Genomic DNA, 25,432 nt, shown 5'->3' on the forward strand with positions numbered 1-25,432 from the left:
CAGTTTCTCCAATTATAGTTGAACCGAGTGTGGCTACGCCCGTTCCTTGTGAAGGTTAAAACAGCACCAACTTGACAAACTATCGTTGTGGTTTTGATGCGTAGGTGAGAACGGTTCTTGCTAAGCCCGTAGCAGCCACGTAAAACTTGCAACAACAAAGTAGAGGACGTCTAACTTGTTTTTGCAGGGCATGTTGTGATGTGATATGGTCAAGACATGATGCTAAATTTTATTGTAGGAGATGATCATGTTTTGTAACCGAGTTATCGGCAACTGGCAGGAGCCATATGGTTGTCGCTTTATTGTATGCAATGCAATCACCCTGTAATGCTTTACTTTATCACTAAGCGGTAGCGATAGTCGTAGAAGCATAAGATTGGCGAGACGACAATGATGCTACGATGGAGATCAAGGTGTCGCACCGGTGACGATGGTGATCATGACGGTGCTTCGGAGATGGAGATCACAAGCACAAGATGATGATGGCCATATCATATCACTTATATTGATTGCATGTGATGTTTATCTTTTATGCATCTTATCTTGCTTTGATTGACGGTAGCATTATAAGATGATCCCTCACTAAATTATCAAAGTATATGTGTTCTCCCTGAGTATGCACCGTTGCGAAATTCTTCGTGCTGAGACACCACGTGATGATCGGGTGTGATAGGCTCTACGTTCAAATACAACGGGTGCAAAACTGATGCACACGCGGAATACTCAGGTTAAGCTTGACGAGCCTACTATATAACAGATATGGCCTCGGAACACGGAGACCGAAAGGTCGAGCGTGAATCATATAGTAGATATGATCAACATAGTGATGTTCACCGTTGAAACTACTCCATCTCACGTGATGATCGGACATGGTTTAGTTGATATGGATCACGTGATCACTTAGAGGATTAGAGGGATGTCTATCTAAGTGGGAGTTCTTAAGTAATATGATTTATTGAACTTTAATTTATCATGAACTTAGTCCTGGTAGTATTAGCATATCTATGTTGTAGATCTATTCCTCGCGTTGTTGCTTCCCTATGTTTCATGTATGTTCCTAGAGAAAACTAAGTTGAAAGATGATAGTAGCAATGATGCGGACTGGGTCCGTGATCTGAGGTTTATCCTCATTGCTGCACAGAAGAATTATGTCCTTGATGCACCGCTAGGTGACAGACCTATTGCACGAGCAAATGCAGACGTTATGAACGTTTGGCTAGCTCAATATGATGACTACTTGATAGTTTAGTGCACCATGCTTAACGGCTTAGAATCGGGACTTCAAAGACGTTTTGAACGTCATGGACCATATGAGATGTTCCAGGAGTTGAAGTTAATATTTCAAGCAAATACCCGAGTTGAGAGATATGAAGTCTCCAACAAGTTCTATAGCTAAAAGATGGAGGAGAATAGCTCAAGCAGTAAGCATGTGCTCAGATTGTCTATGTACTACAATCGCTTGAATCAAGTGGGAGTTAATCTTCCAGATAAGATAGTGATTGGTAGAATTCTCTATACACCATCACCAAGTTAGTAGAACTTCGTGATGAACTATAATATGCAAGGGATAACGGAAACAATTCCCAAGCTCTTCGTGAAGCTAAAATCGACGAAGGTAGAAATCAAGAAAAACATCAAGTGTTGATGGTTGACGAGACCACTAGTTTCAAGAAAATGGCAAAGGGAAGAAGGGGAACTTCAAGAAGAACGGCAAGCAAGTTGCTGCTCAAGTGAAGAAGCCCAAGTCTGGTCCTAAGCCTGAGACTAAGTGCTTCTACTGCAAAGGGACTGGTCACTAGAAGCGGAACTGCCCCAAGTATTTGGCGGATAAGAAGGATGGCAAAGTGAACAAAGGTATATTTGATATACAGACTATTGATGTGTATTTTACTAGTGTTCGTAGCAACCCCTCGGTAGTTGATACTGGTTCAGTTACTAAGAGTAGTAACTCGAAACAGGAGTTGTAGAATGAACAGAGACTAGTTAAGGGTGAAGTGACGATGTGTGTTGGAAGTGGTTCCAAGATTGATATGATCATCATCGCACGCTCCCTACACTTTCGGGATTAGTGTTGAACCTAAATAAGTGTTATTTGGTGTTTGCGTTGAGCATGAATATGATTTGATCATGTTTATTGCAATACGGTTATTCATTTAAGTTAGAGAATAATTGTTGTTCTATTTACATGAATAAAACCTTCTATGGTCATACACCCAATGAAAATGGTTTGTTGGATCTCGATCGTAGTGATACACATATTCATAATATTGAAGCCAAAAGATGCAAAGTTAATAATGATAGTGCAACTTATTTGTGGCACTGCCATATAGGTCATATTGGTGTAAAGCGCATGAAGAAACTCCATGTTGATGCGATTTTGGAATCACTTGATTATGAATCACTTGATGCTTGCGAACCATGCCTCTTGGGCAAGATGACTAAAACGCCGTTCTTCGGAACAATGGAGCAAGCAACAGATTTGTTGGAAATCATACATACTGATGTATGTGGTCCGATGAATATTGAGGCTCGTAGCGGGTATCATTATTTTCTGACCTTCGCAGATGATTTGAGCAGATATGGGTATATCTACTTAATGAAACAGAAGTCTGAAACATTTGAAAAGTTCATATAATTTCAGAGTGAAGTGGAAAATCATCGTAACAAGAAAATAAAGTTTCTACAATCTGATCGTGGAGAAGAGTATTTGAGTTACGAGTTTGGTCTTCAGTTAAAACAATGTGAAATAGTTTCACTGCTCACGCCACCTGGAACACCACAGTGTAATGGTGTGTCCGAACATCGTAACTGTACTTTATTGGATATAGTGCAATCTATGATGTTTCTTACCTATCTACCACTATCGTTTTGGGGTTATGCATTAGAGACAGCCGCATTCACGTTAAATAGGGCACCATCTAAATCCATTGAGACGACACCGTATGAACTATGGTTTGGCAAGAAACCTAAGCTGTCATTTCTTAAAGTTTGGGGTTGCGATGCTTATGTGAAAAAGTTTCATCCTGATAAGCTCAAACCCAAATCAGAGAAATGTGTCTTCATAGGATACCCAAAGGAGACAGTTGGGTACACCTTCTATCACAGATCCGAAGGCAAGACATTCGTTGCTAAGAATGGATCCTTTCTAGAGAAGGAGTTTCTCTTGAAAGAAGTGAGTGGGAGGAAAGTAGAACTTGATGAGGTAACTGTACCTGCTCCCTTATTGGAAAGTAGTTCATCGCAGAAATCTGTTCCTGTGACTACTACACCAATTAGTGAGGAAGCTAATGATGATGATCATGTAACTACAGATCAAGTTACTACCGAACCTCGTAGGTAAACCAGAGTGAGATCCGCACCAGAGTGGTACGGTAATCCTATTCCGGAAGTCATGTTACTAGACCATGATAAACCTACGAACTATGAGGAAGCGATGATGAGCCCAGATTCCGCGAAATGGCTTGAGGCCATGAAATCTGAGATGAGATCCATGTATAAGAACAAAGTATGGACTTTGATTGACTTGCCCAATGATCGGTGAGCCATTGAGATTAAATGGATCTTCAAGAGGAAGACGGACGCTGATAGTAGTGTTATTATCTACAAAGCTAGAATTGTCGCAAAAAGGTTTTCGACAAGTTCAAGGTGTTGACTACGATGAGAGTTTCTCACTCGTATCTATGCTTAAGTCTGTCCGAATCATGTTAGCAATTTCCGCATTTTATGAAATCTGGCAAATGGATAAACAAACCTGCATTCCTTAATGGATTCATTAAAGAAGAGTTGTATATGATGCAACCAGAAGGTTTTGTCAACCCTAAAGGTGCTAACAAAATATGCAAGCTCCAGCGATCCATCTATGGACTGGTGCAAGCATCTCGGAGTTGGAATATACGCTTTGATAAGTTGATCAAAGGATATAGTTTTACACAGACTTGCGGTGAAGCCTGTATTTACAAGAAAGTGAGTGGGAGCACTACAGCATTTCTGATAAGTATATGTGAATGACATATTGTTGATCGAAAATAATGTAGAATTATTCTGCAAAGCATAAAGGTGTGTTTGAAAGGAGTTTTTCAAAGAAAGGCCTCGGTGAAGCTGCTGAGCATCAAGATCTATAGAGATAGATCAAGACGCTTGATAAGTTTTTTCAATGAGTACATACCTTAACAAGATTTTGAAGTAGTTCAAAATGGAACAGTCAAAGAAAGAGTTCTTGCCTGTGTTACAAGGTGTGAAATTGAGTAAGACTCAAAGCCCGACCACGGCAGAAGATAGAAAGAGAATGAAAGTCATTCCCTATGCCATAGGTTCTACAAAGTATGCCATGTTGTGTACCAGATCTATTGTATACCCTACCACTGAGTTTGGAAAGGGACTACAATAGTGATCTAGGACGAGATCACTGGACAGCGGTCAAAATTATCCTTAGTGGAATAAGGATATGTTTCTCGGTTATGGAGGTGAAAAAAAGGTTCGTCGTAAAGGGTTACGTCGATGCAAGTTTTTGACACTGATCCAGATGACTCTAAGTCTCAATCTGGATACATATTGAAAGTGGGAGCTATTAGCTAGAGTAGCTCCGTGCAGAGCATTGTAGACATAGAATTTGCAAAATACTTGCGGATCTGAATGTGACAGACCCGTTGACTAAAATTATCTCACAAGCAAAACATGATCACACCTCAGTACTCTTTGGGTGTTAATCACATAGCGATGTGAACTAGATTACCGACTCTAGTATACCCTTTGGGTATTGGTCACATGACGATGTGAACTATGGGTGTTAATCACATGGTGATGTGAACTATTGATGTTAAATCACATGGCGATGTGAACTAGATTATTGACTCTAGTGCAAGTGGGAGACTGAAGGAAATATGCACTAGAGGCAATAATAAAGTTATTAATTATTTCCTTATATCATGATAAATGTTTATTATTCATGCTAGAATTGTATTAACTGGAAACATGATACATGTGTGAATACATAGACAAACAGAGTGTCACTAGTATGCCTCTACTTGACTAGCTCGTTGATCAAAGATGGTTATGTTTCCTAGCCATAGACATGAGTTGTCATTTGATTACCAGGATCACATCATTAGGAGAATGATGTGATTGACTTGACCCATTCCGTTAGCTTAGCACACGATCGTTTAGTATTCTGCTATTGCTTTCTTCATGACTTATACATGTTCCTATGACTATGAGATTATGCAACTCCCGTTTACCGGAGGAACACTTTGTGTGCTACCAAACGTCACAACGTAACTGGGTGATTATAAAGGTGCTCTACAGGTGTCTCCGAAGGTACTTGTTGGGTTGGCGTATTTCGAGATTAGGATTTGTCACTCCGATTGTCGGAGAGGTATCTCTGGGCCCTCTCGGTAATGCACATCACTTAAGCCTTGCAAGCATTGCAACTAATGAGTTTGTTGCGAGATGATGTATCACGGAACGAGTAAAGAGACTTGCCGGTAACCAGATTGAACTAGGTATTGAGATACCGACGATCGAATCTCGGGCAAGTAACATACTGATGACAAAGGGAACAACGTATGTTGTTATGCGGTCTGACCGATAAAGATCTTCATAGAATATGTGGGAGCCAATATGAGCATCCAGGTTCCGCTATTGGTTATTGACCGGAGACGTGTCTCGGTCATGTCTACATAGTTCTCGAACGCGTAGGGTCCGCACGCTTAAAGTTTCGATGACAGTTATATTATGAGTTTATATGTTTTGATGTACCGAAGGTTGTTCGGAGTCCCGGATGTGATCACGGACATGACGAGGAGTCTCGAAATGGTCGAGACATGAAGATTGATATATTGGAAGCCTATGTTTGGATATCGGAAGTGTTCCGGGTGAAATCGAAATTTTACCGGAGTACCGGGAGGTTACCGGAACCCCCCGGGGCCTTAATGGGCCTTAGTGGGCCTTAGTGGAAGAGAAGAGAGGCGGCCAGGGCAGGGCCGCGCGCCCCTCCCCCTAGTCTGAATAGGACAAGGAGAGGGGGCGGCGCTCCCCCTTTCCTTCCTCTCTCCCTCCTCTTTCCCCCTCCACTCCTAGTCCAACAAGGAAAAGGGAGGGAGTCCTACTCCCGGTGGGAGTAGGACTCCTTCTGGCGCGCCCCTCCTGGCCGGCCGCACCTCTCCCCCTTGCTCCTTTATATACGAGGGCAGGGGGGCACCCTAGAGACACAACAATTGATCGTTTGATCTTTTAGCCGTGTGCGGTGCCCCCCTCCACCATAGTCCACCTCGATAATACTGTAGCGGTGCTTAGGCGAAGCCCTGCGTCGGTAGAACATCATCATCGTCACCACACCGTCGTGCTGACGAAACTCTCCCTCAACACTCGGCTGGATCGGAGTTCGAGGGACGTCATCGGGCATGTGCTGAACTCGGAGGTGTCGTGCGTTTGGTACTTGATCGGTCGGATCGTGAAGACGTACAACTACATCAACCGCATTGTGCTAAAGCTTCTGCTTTCGGTCTACGAGGGTACGTGGACAACACTCTCCCCTCTCGTTGCTATGCATCACCATGATCCTATGTGTGCGTAGGAAATTTTTTGAAATTACTACGTTCCCCAACAACTACTCATAGGGATACATGGAGGCCATAGCAAGCATTCAAACTACTTAGAACTCTAAGAATTGAACATGCAAGCTCATCTACAACAGCACCAAGAGTAGCTAATTATTCAAAATATAAACCACTAAAACAAAAACTAATTGGAAAAACGGTTGAGTCACATAGCAAGCAACAATCCCCCAAAATAGTTTTGGAAATGGAGCTTCGAGCAAAGAGATCGAAATCCGCGGGTTTGAGAGGAAGAACACGGGAGAGAGAGCAATGGAGATTTTTTTCTGGAGGTAAGTGATGAAGTGGTGTGAAGAGATAAGTGAGGGGGACCACATGGGGACCACAACCCACCAGGGCGTGCCTGGGGGTCCTGGCGCGCCCAGGTGGGTTGTGCCCACTTGGTGCACCTCCCTCTAATATTATTTGCACCAGAAATTCAGAAATATTCAGAAAAAAATCGTATTAAATTTCAAGAGCATTCTGAGAACTTTTATTTTTGGGTCATTTTTTTATTGCACGGGGAATTCAGAAAACAGACAAAACATGGCATTTTATTTTATTTAACTAATAAAAATATAAAACAAAAAGTAGGGACAGAAGGTAGTGCTTACTAAATTCATTAACTTCATACCTCTCAAAAATGATTCATTAATAAGGTTGATCAGGTCTTATTAACAACCACTTTCGATTAGCATGAAACCGAAGAACTTTCGTAAATCACTAAGTTACCTCAATGGGGATATGAATGTCCCCAACAATAAGCATTTCATATTTCTTTTTGAACGTAGGTAGAGGTATTTGAGAACTTCCAATAGTGATTGTCGAAGATTTTTCAATAACATTAATACCATTCACTTGAAATTGTTTCTTCAGAAAGTGCAGCGTATGCTCATTACCATTGATATGAAAAGTGATCGACCTTGCTTTTATTGCAATCAATAACAGCCCCTGTAGTATTCAAGAAGGGTCTACCAAGGATAATCGACATGTTGTCGTCCTCGGGCATCTCAAGTATAACAAAGTTAGTCAAAATAGTAACATTAGCAACAACAACGGGAACATCCTCACAGATACCAATAGGTATGGCAGTTGATTTGTCAGCCATTTGCAAAGATATTTTAGTAGGTGTGAGTTTATTCAAATCAAGTCTTTTATATAAAGAGAAAGGCATAACACTAACACCAGCTCCTAAATCACACAAAGTTGTTTTCACATAATTCTTTTTGATAGAGCAAGGTATAGTTGGTATTCCTGGATCTTCAAGTTTTTTTAGGTACTCCATCTTTGAAATTATAATTAGAAAGCATAGTGGAGATTTCAGCTTCCGGTATTTTTCTCTTATTAGTGATGATGCCTTTCATGTACTTTACATAAGGAGGCATTTTCAAGATGTCAGTTAAGCGAGTACGCAAAAGACTGGCCTCAGCATTTCAGCAAAGCATTCAAATTCTTCATCATCATTCTTCTTAGTTGACTTGGGTTGAAAAGGCATAGGTATTTGAACCCACGGTTCTCTCTCTTTACCGTGTTTTCTAGCCACAAAGTCTCTTTTATCATATCTTTTATTCTTAGGTTGTGGGTTATCAAGATCAACATGTGGTTTTACCTCAACATCATTATCTGGTTCTTTTTCATTGTTTGGTTGAGTATCTTCATGAACCTCATCATTATCTTTTTCATTATCACTAGGTCAGTGTTCATTACCAGACTGAGTTTCAGCATCAGAGATAGAAGTTTCATTATCGTTATCAGGAGGTTTTTCTATTTCAGGTTCACTAGAAGCATGCAAAGTCCTATCATTTTTCTTCTTCTTTTTCTTTTTAGAAGGACTAGGTGCATCAATGTTAACTCTTTGTGAATCTTGTTCAATTCTTTTTGGGTGTCCCTCGGGATAAAGTGGTTCCTGAGTCATTTTACCTCCTCTAGTTGCAACTCTAACAACAAAGTCATGTATATTATTATTCATTTCATCAAGCAACTCTCTTTGAGGTTTAGCGACTTGTTCTAACTGAGTTTGAACCATATAAGCATGTTTTCCAACACCTCTAACATCATTTGATATTCTAAATAACAAGTCACTCAAGCAAGCAATCATATCAGAATTGTATTTCAATTTTTTCATAACATTTGCATTGAAGTGATCTTGTTTTCTAATGTAGTTTTCAAACTCATAAAGGCATTGGCTAGGATGCATATTGTGAGGATTATCATTATCATTGAATTTCATTAGAGAATTTACCTCTACCACCTTAGGCAGTGGTGGTGTATTAAGCCCATGTATTTCTTCAATAGGAGGTAAATTTTTAACATCCTCAGCTTTAATACCTTTTTCCTTCATACATTTCTTTGCCTCTTGCATATCTTCAGGACTGAGATATAATATACCCCTCTTCTTTGGAGTGGGTTTAGGCGATGGTTCATGAAGAGTCCAATCATCATAATTTTTCAATATATTATTCAATAATTGTTCAGCTTGCCCAATAGTTTGTTCCCTGAAAACACAACCAGCACAACTATCTAGGAATCCCCTAGAAGCATCAGTTAGTCCATTATAGAAGATATCAAGTATTTCATTTTTCTCAAGAGGATGATCAGGCAAAGCATTAAGTAATTGGGCCTCCCCCAAGCTTGTGGGAGACTCTCTTCTTTAGTTTGCACAAAGTTAAATATTTCCTGTAAGGCAACTTGTTTCTTATGAGCAGGGAATATTTTTCAGAGAAGTAATAAATCATATCCTGGGGACTACGCACACAACCAAGAGCAAGAGTATTGTACCAAGTTTTAGCATTACCCTTTAATGAGAACGAAAATCATTTGAGAATATAATAATAGCGAGTCTTCTCATCATGAGTAAAAAGGGTGGCTATGTCATTCAACTTAGTAAGATGTGCCACAACAGTTTCAGTTTCATAACCATGGAAAGGATTAGATTCAACCAAAGTAATTAACTCTGGGTCGACAGAGAATTCATAATCCTTATCATCAATAAAGATAGGTGAAGTAGCAAACTTAGGATCATATTTCATTCTAGCATTCAGAGATTTTTCTTTATACTTGCATAATAATTTCTCTAGATCATCTCTATCCTTACAAGCAAGAATATCTCTAGTTGTCTCCTCATTCATAACATAACCTTCTGGTTCCTTACCTCCCCTCGTCTAGGGTTTCAGTTTCAAGGGTTCTAGGTGTTTCAAGGGTTTCAGTTTCATATCTAGGAAGGCTAGTTCTAGGTGTTTCAAGGGTTTCAGTTTCAAGCTCATCATCAGATTCAACAACATCATGTTGTATTACTCTGGCAATTTGTTCATCAAGAAATTCACCAAGTGGCACATCATCATTATCAAGCAAGGTACTAGCATCATCATAAGCATTATCCATAGCAGAAGTAGCATCATCAATAACTTGTGACATATCAGGATTAATAGCATATGGTGGTGTTGCAAGTTTACTTATAACAGAAGGTGAATCTAAAGCAGAACTGGATGGCAGTTCCTTACCTCCCCTCGTCTTAGAGGGAAAATCTTAGTCTTACCATCCTTCAGATTCTTCATAGTAATAAATTGATAATAATCCCAAGTGACTCAACAAATATAGCTATGCGCCCCGGCAACGGCGCCAGAAAAAGGTCTTGATAACCCACAAGTATAGGGGATCGCAACAGTTTTCGAGGGTAGAGTATTCAACCCAAATTTATAGATTCGACACAAGGGGAGCCAAAGAATATTTGAAGGTATTAGCAGCTGAGTTGTCAATTCAACCACACCTGGATATTAATTATCTGCAGCAAGTAATCAGTAGGAAAGTAATATGATAGTTTTGATAGTAGTGACAACAGTAACGGTAACAGTGATAGCAGCAATTTTGTAGCAAGTGTAACAGTGATGATAACAGTAGTAACTTAGCAAGAACAATATAAGATAAATTCGTAGGCATTGGATCGGTGACTTGTTAAATGATATTCATCATGAGACAGTTATAACCTATGGCGATACAACACTAGCTCCAGTTCGTCAATATAATGTAGGCATGTATTCCGTAAACAGTCATACGTGCTTATGGAAAGAACTTGCATGACATATTTTGTCCTACCCTCCCGTGGCAGCGGGGTCCATATTGGAAACTAAGGGATATTAAGGCCTCCTTTTAATAGAGAACCGGAACAAAGCATTAACACATAGTGAATACATGAACTCCTCAAACTACGGTCATCACCGGGAGTGGTCCCGACTATTGTCACTCCGGGGTTGCCGGATCATAACACGTAGTAGGTGACTATAACTTGCAAGATCAGATCTAAAACATGGATATAATGATGATAACATAAATGGTTCAGATCTGAGTTCATGGCACCCGGGCCCAAAGTGACAAGAATTAAGCATGGCAAAGTCATAGCAACTCAATCTTAGAACATAGTGGATACTAGGGATCAAGCCCTAACAAAACTAACTCAATTACATGATGAATCTCATCCAACTCCTCATCAACCAGCGAGCCTATGAAGGAATTACTCACTCCCGGTGGGGAGCATCATGAAATTGGCGATGGAGAAGGGTTGGTGATGATGAAGAACGAAGATCCCCCTCTCCGGAGCCCCAAACGGACTCCAGATCTGGCCTCCCGGTGAAGAATAGGAGTTGACGGCGGCTTCGTCTAGTGGAGCACGATAATTCTTTCTCCCTGATTTTTTCTGGAATAATGTGATTTTATAGCGTCAGTTTCAGGGTCAACGGGGCCACCAGGTGGGGACAACCCACCTGGACGCGCCAGGAGAGGGGGGCACACCCTGGTGGGTTGTGCCCACCTAGGTGCCCCTCTCCGGTAGGTCTTGGCTCCAGAAATTATTATTTATTGTATAAAAATTCCTCGCAAAGTTTCGTTTCATTCTGAGAACTTTTATTTCTGCACAAAAACAACACCATGGTAGTTCTGCTGAAACCAACGTCAGTCCGGGGTTAGTTTCATTCAAATCATGCAAATTAGAGTCAAAAACAAGAGGAAAAGTGTTAGGAAAAGTAGATACATTGGAGACGTATCAATGTATTATGGAACGAGTAAAGAGACTTGCCGATAACGAGATTGAACTAGGTATGAAGATATAGGCGATCGAATCTCGGGCAAGTAACATACCGATGACAAAGGGAATTACGTATGTTGTCGTAACGGTTCGACCGATAAAGATCTTCGTAGAATATGTAGGAGCCAATATGAGCATCCAGGTTTCGCTATTGGTTATTGATCGGAGAGGTGTCTCGGTCATGTCTACATAGTTCTCGAACCCGTAGGGTTCGCATGCTTAACGTTCGATGACGATATTGTATTATATGAGTTATATGATTCGGTGAACAAATGTTGTTTGGAGTCCCGGATGAGAACACGGACATGACGAGGAGTCTCGAAATGGTCGAGAGGTAAAGATTGATATATAGGACGATGGTATTCGAACACCAGAAGTGTTCCAGAGGGTACAGGGTACTTATCAGGTCACCGGAAGGTGTTTCGGGTACCCCCGGCAATCCTATGGGCCATATGGGCCTTGTGAAGGAACACACCAGCCCACAAGGGGCTGGTGCGCCCTATAAGGCTATAGGAGGAGGAGAAGGAAGGGGGGAGGGAAAGGAAAGTGTGGATTAGGATTCCCACTTCCTTCCCTCACCCCCCTCTTTCCTTCCCTTTCATGCATACATGGAAAGGGGGTGCAGGGCAAGGCAGGGCCCCTAGGGGGCGGCGGACAACCCTAGGCGCCCCTGGCTACCTCTCCTCCCCTCCCACCTATATATACGTGTGTGGCGCCCCCTCCACAGTTTACACCCCCGCTCATATTCTCACAGTGCTTAGGCGAAGCCCTGCGCAGGTCACTTCACCATCACCGTCACCACGCCGTCGTGTTGACGAAACTCATCTACTTCTTCGACACCTTGCTGGCTCAAGAAGGCGAGGAACGTTATCGCGCTGAAGGTGTGCAGAACTCGGAGGTGTCGTACGTTCGGTGCTTGATCGGTTGGAGCTAGAAGAAGTTCGACTACATCAACCACGTTGTCAAACGCTTCCGCTTTTGGTCTACAAGGGTACGTAGACACACTCTCCCCCTCTCGTTGCTATGCATCACCTAAATAGATCTTGCGTGAGCGTCGGAAATGTTTTGAAATTGCATGCTACGTTTCCCAATAGTAGGTGGTTATCTGCTAATGTGACTGAGTGTCGAACGACGAGCTATGAGCGGATGAATGGGTGGCGGCGCAAACGGGGAGCGGGAGGGAATTGAGATGCGGCTAGGGTCGGGGGTCGCCACCCGGCTTAAATAGCCAGATAGACCACCGGGTGGCGCCCCCGAGCGGCTACCTCACCAGACCGCTGGATAAATAGGGGTATCCGCGTGGGACCCACTGGTAAGTCCTACGTGACGGACGCGTCCGGGCGTCCCCGTATGACCATATCTGTCCCACATTTGAGTTGGATATGGGGAGTATTGGATAGCATGAGCGTTTGTGCCGGCTATGTGGGGGGCAGTTGGGTGCTATTTTTTGGTCCGCGCAGTGACCGACAGCCCGCCCGAACATTTGGGATGGATTTGAGGGCTCCAGTTATAAATGCTTTGAGGAGGGATTGGATCATTTGCCCCTCGTTATTTTAGCATTAGATGATTTTCCCCCGGTTTAATTGGCTTAGATGACTTGCCCCATAATATTTCTTTACCATTTTGCCATGTTTCTTGGTTTAATACATTCTCAATTTTTTTGGAGCGAAAAACACACGCGAACTGATTTGACTACTCGTACAGAATGTTAGCAGTTTCTCAACTAATCTCTCTATCCACCCATAAAATCAGACTGAATTCTACTATCCCGTTCATCTTCCCAATTCGCATTGTCATCTGTGTGTCATCAGAAGTAGTAACTCCTATAGATACACAAGATAGTCCGCTAGAAGTGTGATGTGGTTCGGTGATACGTCTCTAAGGTATCTTTAATTTTTAATTGTTTCATGCTATTATATTATCACTTTTGTATGTGTTATATGTCATTTTATATTATTTTCATTGGCCCAGTATATGTTGGATATCAGTCTTGGAATGGAGTAATAGTAGTAGACGTCAGTAAGTTTAACGATGTACTTGTCACGGTTGTAATGCCTATGTATCGATTATGCCTTGGATGATCATCATAACTATGCGCAATTCTGTCAATAGCCAATAGCAATTTATTTACTCACCGATGCTATGTTTATGAGAGAGATGACTCTAGTGAAACTATCGCCCCCGGGTCCATTCTCAGTTATTATCAAGCAATCCTACAATTACCTTGCTATATTATTTATTTTCTTATTTATCTACCTCTACCAGATTTTGTACTTGCAAATGGCAAGAACAAGGGTGCAAGCATTTGCTTTGTGTGTGTGTGTGTGTGCAGGTACTGCTTACGTTACTATATGCTACTATACTACATCACCCTTCCTCTTCGAGAAAATTCAACAACTATCACAAGTAGCGGAAGAATTTCTGGCGCCGTTGTCAGGGAAGCTTCACCAAACAAATTAAATGCCTTCGCACAAGATTGAAGACAAAAGAGGGGATGCCTTCCGGGGCATCCCCAACTTCCGGGGCAAAAGTGCTTCTGCCCAAGCTCCGCCTCGAGACGGCGGCGTTCCGTTCCGTCCCAAAAGTCCTATCTTTCTTTTTTCTAGGGCAAATGGGCTTATATACCAGAAGATGGGCATCAGAGGTTTGCCGGGGGCCCACAAGCCACCAGGGCGCACCCTGGTGCTTCATGGGCACCTGGGTGGTCCCCCTCTGCTATTTCTTTCTTCTAGTATTTTGTATTTATTCCAAAATAATTCTTCGTGAAATTTCAGCTCATTTGGAGATGTGCAGAATAGGTATACCTGGCATAGCTTTTTCAGGTTCAGAATCCCAACTGCCGGTAATCTCCCTCTTCATGTAAATCTTGCAAATTAGGAGGGAAAAGACATTAGAATGACACTACAAAGTCTTATATTGGCCAAAAACAATATAAATAACAGTAGAAAATCGTGATGCAAAATGGACATATCAGCTACGAGGATAGAGGATGAGTTGTTTGGTCATGGAGAGGGTCTTCTTATATTCGTAGGCGGCGGGCGACTGGCGAGAAAAATATGGCGGCAAAAGTTGGCGGGAGGAGGGGAAAAGTGGTGCCAATGGCCGATGGCAGTTGCCACGCGCGCGGCCGCCATGAATCGACACGCTGCAGCACTGAAACGTGGCGTCTTCCTTCGCCAGGGGATGAGATGAGCCGCGCGGACTTGTATACTCTGCTAAGTAGACGAATAACAACATTTTGATCGATAACTTATGAGTGCCGTACTGGCAATGCATTGTGTACTATGTGCTCGATTTCCTGCATTTGAGCCACAGGAAGCACACATTTTTTGCCTGTTTTAAAATTAGTGTAGCGTTCGCCGAAAATTTCAGGAACACTGTCAAAAAGGAGATTGACTACTGTCAGAAAAATATCTACATAGACTTTAACAACTCCTCCCTGAAATATTTTTTTCAAGACATTTTAGTCAGCTTAAAAAAGAATCAGTTATTTTTCTTATTATATCTCAAGACATTGCCCCGCTCAACATTTTATGTGACACTACGAATCGTCACAGAAAATGGATACGCCCAGGATGCCCAATAGCGTCGCCGAAAATCAAGCCAGAAAGTTGCCAAAATTACCGAGTGCGCTGCCCCCAGAGGAAAATACCTCGTGACGGTGGACCATCACAGAAAACGATTTTAGGCGACGTTTCCTGTTTTGTCACCGGGGTTTTTGTCACTAAATAGACCAAAGTTTGTAGTGTTTTGGCTAACGCGGAGGAGAATGGTAATATGCCCGGAGTAAGTCAAGAGAGATGGCCCGACGATTTCTAATCTTCTCTTTGCTGATGATTCTTTAATTCTTATGGGAGCTAATGCCATGAACGCGGAGGCGCTGAAAGTAGCCTTGGATGCCTATTGTGTCGCCTCGGAACAAATGGTGAGCATGGAGAATCAAGCATCTTCTTTAGTCCCAATACGAAAGTGGAAGACAAGGCGCAAATATGTACAATCCTGAATATTACTCCCTCTATCCCATAATATAAGAGCGTTTCTGACACTAGTGTAGTGTCAAAAACGCTCTTATTCGTCCCATAATATAAGAGCGTTTCTGACACTACTAGTGTAGTGTCAAAAATGTTCTTATATTATGGGATGGAGGGAGTATGACTGAAGCCATCAATGACAAATATTTGGGTTTGCCAGCTAACATGGACAAAAGTAAATGTTTTCATTTCCTAATTGATCGAATTATTATGAAAATTAGTGGATGAAAAGAAAAATTATTGTCTGTTGGAGGAAAGGAAACTCACCACAAATCTATTGTACAAGCTATTCCCACCTATGCCATGTCGGTCTTTAAAATTCCTAAGAAAACGCAAAGGAACCACTAACGCGGTGTCGCAATTTTGGTGGGGTGATGAAGACAACCAGAAGAGAGTGCATTGGATGGCATGGTAAAAAATGTGTGTGCCGAAAGATCAAGGATGTATGGGTTTCCGAGATATATATTGTTTCAATATCACTCTGCTAGCTAAACAAGTGCGTCATCTTCTTGACAACCATAATTTTTTATGTGCATTTACCTTGAGAGCTAAATATTTCCCTCATGGAGACCTGATGAATGCAAGCTTAAAAAAGGGTTCCTCTTTTATTTGCCAAAGCATTATGGCGGAAATTAATTCACCGGAAAAATGTGTATATCTGGAGGGTGGGAAATGGACAAAATATCGATATTTGGAAAGATGCTTGGATTCTAAATTGTGCAAATAGGAAATCATTACCGTGAGGGGAGAGAACCTCTTATCAAAGGTTTATGATCTTATTGACCCAACAACGAATTTATGGGATGAAGACCTGGTGAGACAAACGATGTGACCAACTGATGCGCAATGAGTCCTCACAATCCCTTTTTCTATGCATAACGTGTCGAATTTTATCGCGTGGAGCTATACAAAATATGGGTTGTTCACTGTTCGACCAGCTTATTTGGCAGAATGGAACCTTCAATACGGGGCGAAATTGTAATATACTAATGGGATGGGAGGAATTAATGTCAATACCATTTGGGGTATGATTTGGAAATTATCGTGTCCGACAAAGGTTAAAAAATTTGTTTGCCGTATGTTGCATGGAACTCTCTCGTGTCGTGTTACACCTGTAAACAGACACATGAAAGTTCTGCCCTTTTGCCCATACTGTTCAAACAGGACAGAAGATACAAAGCATAAGTTGTTTCTATGCCAGAAAGTAAGCGAGGTTTGGAATAAGCTGGGAATGTACGAGGTGATTAACAGAGCCTGCACTACTGAACGTGCGGGAGAGGCGGTACTCGAATTTCTGCTTCTTTTGCCAGACCGGGATCTTTTTATAATGGGACTTCACAATGCTCGTGAAGTGATTGCCATCACCGCTTGGTACTTATGGTGGGATAGACGGAAATTAGTTCATGAAAGAAAGTCTCAAGATGCGTACCAGAGGTCTATGAGGATTCGTGCTATAACGACAAACTTTGTTAATGCCCACACCCCTAATGCTTCCAGGAAAAAGGGGGTGGATTAGACGCCGACGGGTTTTGTTAAGCTTAACGTGGATGCGTCTTTTAATCATGATCTGCTTAGGGGCACAGTTGGAGTTGTTCTTAGAGATGAGAAAGGAAGTTTCATTGTTGGTGGATACTGAAAGATTGATTGGTGTGTGGATGTTCTGACACATGAAGTTTTGGCCCTTAGATTGGGCTCATCTCATTCTCTTGCACAAAAAGAGGGATGTAACCGGCTTGTTATTAACTCGACAAATATGGAAGTAATTGATACAATGAAGAACGAAGGACGGTCTACGGGAGCGGCGGCAGTAGGTTTTGATGATTACTATTTTCTGGCTTGTGTTTTTCCTCTTAGTAGTTTTGAACATTGTAATAGAGAGGCGAACATGGTCGCTCATGAACTTGCTAGGTTAGCAAAATTTTCAAACAGTAGGGACTTGTTTGAGGAGTTTATGGATGAAATTTTACCTTTTATTACAGACGATGTAACCGTTATTTCTAATTAATAAAGTCTTATCTTTCAAAAAAAAGTAAGTAGTCATCATGTTTAGTTGCACATCACAAGATTAAATAAAATCCACACCTTCAGATTTCTTTAGTTCCTAACACTGATTGATCGATAAAATCTCATAGCCAAAGACCTAGCACCAAAATAGGAAATGTAGTTGTATAAAGTTATATTAAAGTTGAGACGCTTATTTTGGGGCAGAGGGAGTACATAACTTATCATAGGGTTCTTATCCTTTATGCAAATTTTTCTTTAGAACACTCCACTACTATTTCAGCACCATATCAAATATGCTATCTCCCTTCTCTGCTGCTGCTGGTGATACTTCGCCGGCTGCCTTTGTCCTTCTCTGCTGCTGGCACATGTGGAAAAGGCGGAGCGCCGTCGTCTTCAGAGAAGCTACCTCCTCCCTTGATCTCACCTTTAAAGCCTGCCACGACGATGCCATGCTCTGACAAGGGAGGTTCAAGCCATTGACGTCCCTTGCTCAAAGGCCGGGCGCACATTGACGTCCCTTGCTCAACGGCGGCCTCCTTGAGCCTCGCGTCTTCCCTCTTGGCCTAGGCCGTGTGTGTGGTATGTAAATTGATATCCTGGTGCCTGTATCCTTACTTGTTGTACCATCTTTGCCTCAAAATGGTTTCATTAACACTTCATACAGGGTAGAAAGAATCTTAGAGGAAGCACTCGCTAAGAACCTCAACAAACGCTCACGAAGCCGCGCCTTACATTCCCTCAATCCTCCTCCATCTGCCGGGATACATACATCACCAAAAACCACTCAAATTTGTTGCACAACACAAACAATATCTTGCTGAGGATCATGGCTCATAGACATAGATACGCAAATCATATTCGTTCACAAGTACTGAAAGTTATCAAACAGCCTACTACTACTACCACAGCACAACGTTTCAGTCTCGGGACACGAATGAAGTACACCACATTTTTGAAAAATAAAACGCAAACACTACGGATAGTTCTTTTTGGCCACATGGTCAGACCTTAATCCAGCAGTCGTAGGGAAATGAATTATGGCAAACGAGTCTATCCCGTCAGTAATTCTCTTCTTCACTGACAATCTCTGCCTCTTGGTCCACGGGAACTTGAATGGCTGCTTTCGAGAATTGTCAAGGCACTTCCTACAAGCCAGCCTATGATACAGGAACACCTCCTCCAGATTTGTCGCTGCTTCCATTACACGCCTGATATAGCTCACCATGTACTCTTCAGATTGGAAGCCAAATATGACAAGCGTAACCAGATTCTCATGATGGAAGTCAGAAGCAGATGATTCCCACTCTACACCCTTCTCCTCGCTAAACAAGCGTTCCTTCCTCTTCTCCTCATCTGTTACCATTTTACAAAGATGGTCCCACACCTGCACGTCATAGGACAGAGGTTAAACAGAAACAGGTTATTAATTTTGCATACCCTTTGTAATCCACATAGAAGGCCTCTCAGAGCGGGCAGTATAAATGTGCATGTTACTTTCAATGTGAAGTTGTGTACATTAAATTTTCTTTTTTCTTTTTGCGCTATGAAACTACACATCTCTCATCATTAATTATAGTGCCACGTTATCTTTTTGCTTAGGTGGCACTACATGACTACAAAGCACCGATACGTCCAGGTCGGCGTGTCCGCGTACAAAACATGATACACATGCAATACGCATATCCCCAGAGTATCCCCTTCTCCGATCAAAAAAGGAAAGAACCAAAAGGCTGATATGCCGCCGGGACACCATCAACATGTCAGGGACATGGGACATGGAAGCACAGCCAGCACAGTAAAAGCCCGCCTCTATTCGGTTGATTGAACAAGCACGGGAATGAATGGCTCGCTGGCCGCTGGGCACTTGCTTGCTGGTTGATGTGTGCTTGCTTGCTGAGGCGTTTCTGCGAGCTGCTGCATGCTTGCTGGCTTGCTGCTGGGCACTGACTGCTGGCTTGCTGCTTTGCTCTGCTGATGTGATCTTGCTGTTGTTGAGGCTAAGGAGCGACATACCTAAATGGCATCTGACAGGCACGTAGCACAAGCAGGGGCGGAGAGAGGGGATGGGAAAAAAGTGGCTATACGCCCCCCCCCCCCCCCCCCCCCCCCCAATGACAACAATTCAAGGCAGTAAATCGCAGTATTGTGCAAGGATCCGTATTGATGGTCGTATATAATCACTAATTAACTACTGCTCATATTACTTGAAGACCTAATCTAAAGGATTCCTGCAGCTATGCACCTTAGTCTGCACCAAAGCTCACCCAAAAAGCCCATTGGTAGCCATTGTGCAAGTCTAAAAAATCTTCTAGCTTTTCTGCCTCATTTACCTACTACTGAGCGCTGCATGTCGCTGATATATTCAGAGATCACATGGCCACTCGCTGCTACGCCAGTCACTGGGCTCTAGGAGACACAAGAAACACTGCTGTGGCACACCATCATGACCACTCCATCACTGTTGTTTCTGCAAACGTGCCAATGCGCTGTGCCATTAAGTTGATTACCATATACTTGATCAAATGCTAGTTCCAAAGGTATAATAGTACTTTTTCTCATGTTACAATCTACTAGTCTTTTTTCTACAACTTGCATAAAGATATTGAATTTATTTACTATTGATTAGATGCATGTTTTAATTTGCAAACTTTATAAAACCTTATTCACTTAAATGTAAACATCAGTCAACATACAATTGCGTTCTTTGTTTAATATAAGTCTAATGTAATGGCTTAGTGCAACTTTAGCGTGCAATATATGTGACAGGTGAGATAGGAATGCTTGGATGTGAATCCAAATGCGTAGAAAAATGTCAAAACAAAAAACTTACCAACTTGTAACTAAACAAGTCTTAACAACATTTTGGTACGCCTCAAAAATGGAGGGGGGGGGGGGGGGGGGGGGGGTTGCACTGAGAAAAATCTATACTTGACATGTCATGATTTTTTTATCTTGTTATGCGAGCTTATAATTCTTCGCCCCCACCCCCCCTCATGTCTAAATCATGGCTCTAGCCCTGACCAGACACTTGAAAAGAGGCATCTCCCGCAATCAATTATTCTGTGTATATACTCGCAGTATTGCCGCATGGCTGTTTCTTGTGTCCCTGTATCGGTGCTTCATAGCTGCATGATAGATGATACTTGCACTGGGAGAGGTCTAATGGTAGCTGCATGGCGTTGAAAGAAGAGAGGAAGTTCTAGGTAAGAATATACCGTTATGTATAGCTCCTTTAGGAGGGGTGCAGCTTTAAGGATGAACAGTGTCCAGGTCAGATCATACCCTTCAGGAATTTCATCTAGATTCACAAACCTTAGTTGGCGAAAAACAGATGCCAGGCTTTTCGTCAAGCACTCTGGTTGGACCCAGATCTGCAACGAATAAACGAGTCATGAGAAGAGCAGAAAAATAATAAACGAGTCATGAGAAGAGCAGAAAAATAATAAAGCCACAGCTAGCAAAACGACCAAGTTGACTTACCTTTTCACATTTAAATCCCAACTTCAGGTCACGCACAGAGGTACCACAAAGAAACTTACTTAACTCAACCATCTTGTGCCAACTGAGAGCAACATTATTGAGTTTGACGGCCTCAAGCAATGGGGCATCGCCAACTGAAAGTGGATAATGGAAAGAGATCCAACCCTCAAAGGCCAACCGTGTGAGTTTTGGAACAGAGTTCAGCAGCAGTTCTGCAAAAAGGCAATCACCGATGGCGAGGTCACTGAGTTGGGAGTGATCTACTTGCAGTGTGGTCGTTTCCCCAGAATCACAATTCATCAGACGTAGATCCTTTAATCGCTTACAAACGATGAGTACATTAGTGATGTCCGATTCACCAAATCTCAAATTTTCAAGGTGCAGGCGTGTGAGACCACCAAATGCATCTGGGAAAGCATCAAAGAATAAGATGAACTTCTTCCCATAACTGGCTAGATTATCATCGTCACACTGAGTGGCATCCCTCTCTGTCATAATGTTGAATTCAGCCATCTCAACCTTGCGTGTCGCCATGGTCTTGGCAACAGCATGTCCAATGGATATGTGGTCACTGTCTTTTAAGAAGAAAGTCATTGACAGTAGGTGGATGGTTTTTCGGGTAGAATCCCTGTGTGCCAGGATGCTCGTGGTTGCTTCAACCACAGCTGCATTGCTCCGAACCACTTCATCAATTTCAAATATGGGCCCATTGCGAGGCAGGAAGTCCAAAATACTTATTGTCAGTCGAGAAAGCTTGGTAGAAAGCCGACTCCACCGTCTGGAGAGGATGCTGGTTCTGACAGCATATGTGACATCGAGTCTATCAAGAATATTAACCAAAATGTCGTCAGGCAAGTTGCTGAGCATATCATCTCGATTTCCTTTCTGCATTTGTGGCAAGGAAACAAATCAGAACTGATATAGTCGGAAAGATGCAGTTTTTATACATTACATGGATGCAGTTCTCCATACTACAGTCGCTAAGGGTGCATGCAATTTGGATTTAGTCTCAAAGCTGTGCAATTTGACATCTTCCCACTAGAAGAGATGCAACTTTGATAGTCCAAAAAATATAGTTTTGATTAAGGCTAAAAGGTGTCAATTTTTGGCATCTTTGATGAAAACCAAAATCTGCATTTTTGACAACTAATTCGAGTGCGTTCTTCTCCATCAGAAGAATAAAAGGACAAGGAACTCACCCCCATGGCTCCGGGTAGATCTGCCAAGATCCGATAAGAATTGGCGGCCGCCGGTCGCCGGAGAAGGTAGGCGTCCGTGAACCTGGCTCGGGAATGGCTGGTCTCGTCTGAGATCTGCTGGCTTCCGGTCGGGCCGACTGGCCAATTTATATTGGCTTCGTTTGCGCCTCCGACTGCACCTCGCAGACTGAACACGAGACGGACTCGATCCCCTTCCGTGATCTACACAGAAAGGGGGTCGAAATCGGATTAGAGCTCGGTGGGGAGCCGCGTCGATGTCGAATTGCAGCTCGGATAGGAGCTGCTTGATTGCGGATTGCAGCTCGAAAAGGAGCTGCTTCGGTTCCGAATTGCAGCTCGAAAAAGAGCTGCTTATTTGTGTGCCTCTTCTGCTCGAAAAAGAGATGGGCTGCCCTGACACTCGACCGGCGGGGCGGCAGCCGGCGCATCTCCGATCTCTCTCTCTCTCTCTCTCTCTCTCTCTCTCCCTCTCTCCCTCTCTAACCCTACAGCCTGTTTGGTTCGATGGAATTGGAGAGAGGGAATGGGAGTTTGAGGCATAGAGAGGTGGAATGGGAATTCAACACGGAAGTGGAAAGAGAATTCACGTGTAGAAGTGCCACATATCTATTATCTGGGGAGGGCTGGTAATTGAGATGGGGAAAGGGAATTAGAGTTAAACTCCCATTCCCCTTCCGTTAGTTTGCCAAACAGGCTATAGGTGGCGGTGTGGTTGGTTGGAGCTGGCCGAACGCCTGCCCGGGATGGGCATGATACTATTATATGGCCTGCGCTGGACGAATGTCGGCATGGGCCAAGGCCCAACGCGCGGTTTGGGAAAATATTCAGTGCTCCCACCTGCTCCAAGCTCACAAAAGTCAAATTTTCAAATCTCAATTTTTTTTCAAATTTTCGAGTTCGCAAAAAATCTGAAAAAATATATGAATGTTCACAACATGTGTCTACCTAGCATGGTCCTGCTACCCCTAAAAATAACTAGCATGGTCCTGCCTTCCCTTAACAATGCCATGTGTGGCCAAGTATAAATGCATAAATACTATTTCCTCCGTTCCAAAATAAGTGTCTCAAGTTTGTACTAACTTTAGTATAAAGTTGTACTAAGTCTTTTTTTTAGAACCGCCCACCAAGGCATTTATTCATTACTTAGACGGTTTACATCCGATTGCACTAAGGCAATCAACGAAGCAGGGAAAACATCAAAAGAAATTACATTCGAAGCACTCGCAATGCGCTCTCTGGCACACCAGTGAGGAGCCTCATTGGCCTCTCTTCTTACGTAGTTGACGCGTAAAACCTGAAAGTTTTGGAGACAGGATTTAATCTCGCTGATGATTGGGCTCCCTATCGACCTGCACTCTGTCGCCATGTACTCCTTATGACAGTTTTGCAGTCCGATTCGATGGTAACCCGCGTCCAACCCTTCCCCATAGCCAGACGCATAGCTTCCCTAACCCCTAGCAATTCAGCACAGTATGGGTCGGTCAGCCCCACCAGCTTGTGGCCCTGGCTAGCAAAAGTTGCCTGCCATGGTCTCGTGCCACTAGCCCAATGGTTGATCATCCCCCATTCACATCAACAGTAGCATAAGTATTGATTTTCCGCCATCCCTCTTCCGGCGGTTTCCATCTCACCCTCTCGAGATCTTTCATGTCGACGGCTTCGGAAGGAATGTACAGAGCTTGAATGAGCTCTTTCACTAGAACCATTGACCTACCGGGCTGGTATTTGACCTCCTCGTGGGTATACTTGTTCCTACTCGACCATATTATCCACATAACTGAGATAATGATGGCCGCTCGATCTTTCCCAATGAAACTGGAATCAAGCAAATCCCTTGACCACATAACTGGGTGTAGCCGAGGTAGCTTGAAATCGAAGAAATTCTCGGCTTCTCTCCAGAATAACTTCGCGTGGTCGCACGTTACCAGAGAATAAAAAAGTGACTCATCCTGATGACCACACATTGGACATGTCAGGTCTTCCCCTACATGTCTTCGGCATAGTTCTTCCTTAGCCAGCAGAAATCCTTTAAGGACCCGCCAGCAAAAGAGAAGGACTTTTGACTGTCAGAAATCCTTTAAGGACCCGCCACCAAAAGATTCTTATCTTTGGCTGCACCTTCAACCGCCATAGTGATTTCCAGACCTCCTCGCCTTGAGAGGAGCTGCCTATCTGGTTTAGACCGTCCTCGCGAGCTTCCATAAGCATACGGTATGCAGACCGCACCGTGAAAACTCCAGACCTCTCATAGCCCCATGCCCAAAAGTCAGATATAGCCACCCGCGGTCTTGGCATATTGAGAATGATGTTCACATCAGGGGCAATGAAAGTCCTCTTAATAACCTCCTCCTTCCACTCACCATCATCACTCATTAGATCAGAAACAAGATGGATGGGGTCACTTCCAATGTTACACACTAGTTTGAAAGTTTTGCTTCCTTGTATCCAGTTATCATGCCATACCTCCGTAGTCATTCCGTCCCCAACTCTGTGGATTAAACTCTTTTTAAGCACCTCTTTGCCGGTGATAATCGCTTTCCACGTCGTGGAGGCGCTAGCAGGACATCCCGCCTTCAAAAAGTCCCCATCTGGGTAGTACCGTCCCTTTAAAGACGCGTGCACATAAACTATCCGGCTTGTCCAACAGCCGCCACACCTGTTTCGTAAGCATTGCATCACTGAAAAGCTCCAAGTCACGGAATCCCAATCCTCCCTTAGACTTGGAGACAACCATCTTCTCCCATGATTGCCAATGCATTCTTCTCTTGTCCAGAGATTCATCCCACCAAAACTTTGACATAACTACCGTAACTTTCTGACATAAGCCTTTAGTGAGCTTAAAATAGCTCATAGAGTAGGCCGGTAGGGCTTGAATCACCGCTTTAAGAAGAACCATCCTCGCCGCAATTGACATCAATCTTCACAATATCCTTGTACCTTGGACCTTGCTTGCTCTTTCAAATGAACAAAGCTTTGTTTTGTTATCCTGCCAGCCGCCGTAGGCAAGCCCAGGTACTTATCTGCAAGAGC

General features: G+C 43.0%; 1 protein-coding gene across 1 annotated transcript; it reads right to left on the reverse strand.

Moving 5' to 3' along the window:
- Positions 1 to 18,516: 18,516 nt before the first annotated feature.
- Positions 18,517 to 23,134, reverse strand: LOC109740476 (F-box/FBD/LRR-repeat protein At2g04230). The gene is made up of 4 exons (XM_020299535.4): positions 22,382 to 23,134; positions 21,183 to 22,067; positions 20,918 to 21,073; positions 18,517 to 19,086 (listed from the first exon to the last, which is right to left on the reverse strand). Exons 1-4 carry the CDS (start codon positions 22,385 to 22,387, stop codon positions 18,676 to 18,678), a joined length of 1,458 nt encoding a protein of 485 aa, XP_020155124.1. The 5' UTR covers positions 22,388 to 23,134; the 3' UTR covers positions 18,517 to 18,675.
- Between the last annotated feature and the right edge of the window lie 2,298 nt (positions 23,135 to 25,432).

Source organism: Aegilops tauschii, chromosome 7 (genome assembly GCF_002575655.3).
Source record: "Aegilops tauschii subsp. strangulata cultivar AL8/78 chromosome 7, Aet v6.0, whole genome shotgun sequence".
NCBI classification, from domain to species: Eukaryota; Viridiplantae; Streptophyta; class Magnoliopsida; order Poales; family Poaceae; genus Aegilops; species Aegilops tauschii.

What these genes read in the sequence shown, in the direction of transcription:
- LOC109740476 (XM_020299535.4), bottom strand. An exon ending in TGGGATTTAAATGTGAAAAG is followed by an intron (nt 21,074 to 21,182) that starts GTAAGTCAACTT and finishes TATTCGTTGCAG; the next exon opens with ATCTGGGTCCAACCAGAGTG. An exon ending in TAAAGGAGCTATACATAACG is followed by an intron (nt 19,087 to 20,917) that starts GTATATTCTTAC and finishes TATGACGTGCAG; the next exon opens with GTGTGGGACCATCTTTGTAA.